Source organism: Sprattus sprattus (genome assembly GCF_963457725.1).
Source record: "Sprattus sprattus genome assembly, chromosome: 15".
Lineage (NCBI taxonomy): Eukaryota > Metazoa > Chordata > Actinopteri > Clupeiformes > Clupeidae > Sprattus > Sprattus sprattus.
In genome coordinates this window covers 5,316,471-5,322,442 of record NC_137913.1, presented here as the reverse complement: position 1 = coordinate 5,322,442, position 5,972 = coordinate 5,316,471, and the positions used below count along the sequence as shown (strand labels likewise).

Below are 5,972 nucleotides of genomic sequence, written 5' to 3'. Positions count from 1 at the left end.
GGATGGAGTGAGAGATACACACAAGGAGAGGAGAGAGAGAGAAAGGGAAGGAAAGAGAGATACCCACAGGGAGAGGAGAGAGAGAAAGGGATGGAAAGAGAGATACCCACAGGGAGAGGAGAGGAGAGAGAGAGAAAGGGATGGAAAGAGAGATACACACAAAGGAGAGGAGAGAAAGAAAGAGAAATACAGAAGGAGAGGAGAGAGAGAAAGGGATGGAATGAGAGATACACACAAGGAGAGGAGAAAGAAAGAGGGGGACACAATAGGATAATAGGAGATGGACAGAATTGGTAAAAAGAGAGGAAGAGAAGGATGAAGGATTGGTGAGAGGTAGTGATGATGAGAAGCCAGACAGCAGTAGTGAGACATACATATTATTGCAAACAGATGAAAAGTGGAAGAGCATTGAATACAGTGATCGGATTAGAGATGAGAGGAGTTAAGGGTTGATAGAGATGTTTAAAGGGTGAGGGAGGGCACAAGAGAAGGCGAGAAAGGCAGGGAGAGAGAGAGAGAGAGACAGAGAGAGAGAGAGAGAAGAGAAGGCAAGAAAGGCAGGGAGAGAGAGAGAGAGAGACAGAGAGAGAGAGAGAGAAGAGAAGGCAAGAAAGGCAGGGAGAGAGAGAGAGAGAAAGAGAGAGAGAGAGAGAGAAGAGAAAGCAAAGGTATCAGAGATGTCTGCAGAACTCTTAAGCAAAAGCACAAATAACAGTCACTTTCACTAAGAGGCCCAGGGAGAGGCTAACACCCAGACTAAACTAGTAGAGCACAGAGGCTAACATCCAGACTAAACTAGTAGAGCACAGAGGCCCAGGGAGAGGCTAGCACCCAGACTAAACTAGTAGAGCACAGAGGCCCAGGGAGAGGCTAACACCCAGACTAAACTAGTAGAGCACAGAGGGCCAGGGAGAGGCTAACACCCAGACTACACTAGTAGAGTACAGAGTCCCAGGGAGAGGCTAACACCCAGACTACACTAGTAGAGTACAGAGTCCCAGGGAGAGGCTAACACCCAGACTAAACAAGTAGAGCACAGAGGCCCAGGGAAAGGCTAACACCCAGACTAAACTAGTAGAGCACAGAGGCTTACACCCAGACTAAGCTAGTAGAGCACAGAGGGCCAGGGAGAGGCTAACACCCAGACTAAACTAGTAGAGTAGAGAGTCCCAGGGAGAGGCTAGCATCCCGACTAAACTAGTCGAGCACAGAGGCCCAGGGAGAGGCTAGCACCCAGACTAAACTAGTAGAGCACAGAGGCTAACACCCAGACTAAACTAGTCGAGCACAGAGGCCCAGGGAGAGGCTAGTACCCAGACTAAACTAGTAGAGCACAGAGGTCCAGGGACAGGCTAACTCCCAGACTGAACTAGTTAGAGATCATCATTAGCGACAGAGACAGGACTAGCATCTGGATTAGAGATAATCATTAGTGACAGAGGAGAGAGTAGATGGGATAGCAAAACAGGACTACAGGAGATGGAACTACCAGGCAAACAAGAGGAAGGACTAGAAGATGGATTATGGGGGTGCTAGAGGATGACAGAAGAGGAAGGACTAGAAGATGGATTAGGGGGGTGCTAGAGGAGGACAGAAGATGGATTATGGGGGTGCTAGAGGATGACAGAAGATGGATTAGGGGGGTGCTAGAGGAGGACAGAAGATGGATTAGGGGGTGCTAGAGGATGACAGAAAATGGATTATGGGGGTGCTAGAGGATGACAGAAGATGGATTAGGGGGGTGCTAGAGGAGGACAGAAGATGGATTAGGGGGGTGCTAGAGGAGGACAGAAGATGGATTAGGGGGGTGCTAGAGGATGACAGAAGATGGATTAGGGGGGTGTTAGAGGATGACAGAAGATGGATTAGGGGGGTGCTAGAGGAGGACAGAAGATGGATACGGGGGTGCTAGAGGATGAAAGAAGATGGATTAGGGGGGTGCTAGAGGAGGACAGAAGATGGATTATGGGGGTGCTAGAGGATGACAGAAGATGGATTAGGGGGGTGCTAGAGGAGGACAGAAGATGGATTAGGGGGGTGCTAGAGGAGGACAGAAGATGGATTAGGGGGGTGCTAGAGGATGACAGAAGATGGATTAGGGGGGTGTTAGAGGATGACAGAAGATGGATTAGGGGGGTGCTAGAGGAGGACAGAAGATGGATACGGGGGTGCTAGAGGATGAAAGAAGATGGATTAGGGGGGTGCTAGAGGAGGACAGAAGATGGATTATGGGGGTGCTAGAGGAGGACAGAAGATGGATTAGGGGGGTGCTAGAGGAGGACAGAAGATGGATTAGGGGGGTGCTAGAGGAGGACAGAAGATGGATTAGGGGGGTGCTAGAGGAGGACAGAAGATGGATTAGGGGGGTGCTAGAGGAGGACAGAAGATGGATACGGGGGTGCTAGAGGATGACAGAAGATGGATTAGGGGGGTGCTAGAGGATGACAGAAGATGGATTAGGGGGGTGCTAGAGGAGGACAGAAGATGGATACGGGGGTGCTAGAGGAGGACAGAAGATGGATTAGGGGGGTGCTAGAGGATGACAGAAGATGGATTAGGGGGGTGCTAGAGGATGACAGAAGATGGATTATGGGGGTGCTAGAGGATGACAGAAGATGGATACGGGGGTGCTAGAGGATGAAAGAAGGGGGATTACGGGGGTGCTAGAGGAGGACAGAAGATGGATACGGGGGTGCTAGAGGAGGACAGAAGATGGATTAGGGGGGTGCTAGAGGAGGACAGAAGATGGATTAGGGGGGTGCTAGAGGATGACAGAAGGGGGATTACGGGGGTGCTAGAGGAGGACAGAAGATGGATACGGGGGTGCTAGAGGATGACAGAAGATGGATACGGGGGGTGCTAGAGGAGGACAGAAGATGGATACGGGGGTGCTAGAGGATGACAGAAGATGGATACGGGGGTGCTAGAGGAGGACAGAAGATGGATACGGGGGTGCTAGAGGATGACAGAAGATGGATACGGGGGTGCTAGAGGATGAAAGAAGGGGGATTAGGGGGTGCTAGAGGATGACAGAAGATGGATACGGGGGTGCTAGAGGATGAAAGAAGGTGGATACGGGGGTGCTAGAGGAGGACAGAAGATGGATACGGGGGTGCTAGAGGAGGACAGAAGATGGATTATGGGGGTGCTAGAGGAGGACAGAAGGGGGATTAGGGGGTGCTAGAGGATGACAGAAGATGGATACGGGGGTGCTAGAGGATGAAAGAAGATGGATTAGGGGGGTGCTAGAGGATGACAGAAGATGGATACGGGGGTGCTAGAGGATGACAGAAGATGGATACGGGGGTGCTAGAGGAGGACAGAAGATGGATTAGGGGGGTGCTAGAGGATGACAGAAGATGGATACGGGGGTGCTAGAGGAGGACAGAAGATGGATACGGGGGTGCTAGAGGAGGACAGAAGATGGATACGGGGGTGCTAGAGGAGGACAGAAGATGGATACGGGGGTGCTAGAGGAGGACAGAAGATGGATACGGGGGTGCTAGAGGAGGACAGAAGATGGATACGGGGGTGCTAGAGGAGGACAGAAGATGGATATGGGGGGTGCTAGAGGAGGACAGAAGATGGATACGGGGGTGCTAGAGGATGACAGAAGGGAGCACTAGTGGCAGAGCTGCATCAACGGTTAGTGGAGGTGAAACAAGAATCAGATCCAGAAGTTAAACTTGATATGTGTTGCGCTAATCATGCTACAGAGGTAGCAGAGGCGGAGCCTGTAGTAAAGCAAGAGGAGGAGCTTGACAGAGATGGTCTGCGTTGCCATGGAAACTTAGCCACACTCAGGAAGTACCGCAATTCAGGAACGTCAGTATTCTCGACATTAACAACAAAGAAAAACACAGTGCATGCTCAGAAATGGTTACATGTGAGACCTATGACATCACAATGACGATTAGGAGCACGATGCCCTCTGACCCCCGGGAAGGGCAGGAAGTTGGAAATGGAGCTTTGAAAGCCAAACCAGTGGCATGCGTGGAAGTTGTGAAAATGACGTCACAGCTGAGAAGGCCATCCTGTTTAGTGTTCTCTCGGGTACTGTTTCACCGTCACGTCCACACATGCTTTGCATGACGTGGCTGACCCAGCAATGGTAAACAATAACCAGTCCAGCAGGGGGCAGTGTTTGACTATGGATGCTTAATTATGGATGCTTAAAGATATTATGTTATATTAACTGTTATGTTAAGTCACTGTTTGGAAGGCTTACATTATTATCAAACCTTGAAAGGGAGAAGGGTGCTTTAGAAATGAAAGCTTTGGGGGAGAGTGGGATATGTGGTTGTTACACAGCACGGCAAACCTGAGCTTTCTATTCCCTCAGTACCCTTCAGGTCCCTGTTCAAGATCTTTTATCCATCTTAATCTATCCTGTTTGTAGAGAATCAATAAAGTCATATGGGTCTTCTCCCTGTGGCCCAACTCATGGATTCAAATTCACACAGCCATTGTATATCAATAGCTGTTTCAACTGGGAGAATGCAGCTTTCTATCTATTAATGTAGATGTAATGGAATCTGAAATTATAGATTCATTGTATCTGAAATGACTGATACGCTATCTAAAATACAGGCACTACACTACCATTGCAATAGGACAAGGCAAGGCACTAGTATACAATCACACAGAAAACTTGAATTGCTACCCAGTACAACACATTAAACACTCTCACAGCAAGCTCCAGATTCACAAAAACATAAACATTACGTCACTGATTTTAGCGCAAAAACAACACACCCTCTAGCACATGAGTCTAGTGTCCTCTCATACTGTCGAATACGTTGCACATTCACCCAACACATTTTGTGAATCAGTACTAATGCTGTCCACATAGACAGCAAACACTAGTTACAGTCATGTTAGTAGACATCTGCACAAAACCTCTAAATTACAATACATTGGTAGACTACTCAAGCATTTTATTCCACAACACACCGTTATGTTTGCAGACATAACCCTAGCTTCTGTCTAACCTAATCTAATCTATCTAATTTGAAAAGAGAAATACCCATCCCATCGCCCAACCCAATGCCCAAGTCATGAGGACTAAATATCACTACATTTCTATATTCAGAATGTTTAACTTCTTAAACAAAAAAGATTATCTTTCTTCCATCCCTCCCGCTTGTCAGGGAAACACACAAAACTGTTTGTTTGCTTGTTTTTATCTTTATTGGGAGTTCCTGACTCCTGAGTCAAAGAGAAAGAGTCGGGGCACTTACTGAGTATGAAGCACGCTAACATCTACACATGTAAACACAGGGCAAGTGGCCACAGCGTTAACTAGCTGTCCTGTTTCTAGCGGCTCAGTCTCCTGAGCTTTAAAGACATGCCTCTGTTGCGTCTGCTCCGCCTTCTCCCCAGTGTAGTACTGTAGCCTGCTTCTGCTTTGCTTGGGATCTGAGTAGTCAGATCCAACTCAGGCTCAGTTAAGGCCTGGATTAGGCCCGGTTCTGGGCCCAGTTTAGGCCTGATTCAGGCCCGGTTCTAGGCCTAGTTTAGGCCCGGTTCAGAGGCCCACCTTGGAGTCGTGGCCTAGCACAGCGTAGCTGACGTACTGCTCGTTGTCCCCCTCGTGTAGCCCATCAGAGAAAGAACCTTCCATCTGCAGCTCACCACCCTCATCCTCCTCTGCACCTTTCCCTCCTCTGCGCACCACCTTCCTCACGATCTACAGCGCCACCCGCAGGATCGGAGGTGCACAGCAGCCCACAGGAGATGGCAAGGAGAGAGGGGGAGGTGGGGAACAGCGGGGAACAGGGGATGATGTGAACAGAGAGACAGTTTAAAGTGAGGAAAAAGGTGGATACAGAGGATGTTGAGGAAGAGAAGAAAGAGAGTTTTGGGGGAAAAGATTGATGAGAAAAAGATAAGAAAAAGAGGGGGAATGAAAGGGGAGGAAGAAAAAAAGAAGAACGATGAGTGACTGAAATAATATGACGGGAGGGTTTAAA

General features: G+C 48.8%; 1 protein-coding gene across 1 annotated transcript in view; it reads right to left on the bottom strand.

The window, feature by feature from the left end:
- Nucleotides 1–5,972, bottom strand: part of LOC308375972 (ankyrin-1-like) — a 75,991-nt gene that overhangs the window by 6,359 nt on the left and 63,660 nt on the right. The window contains 1 exon segment of the mRNA XM_080852198.1: nucleotides 5,540–5,689. Within this exon segment, the coding sequence (XP_080708324.1) occupies nucleotides 5,540–5,689 (150 nt within the window).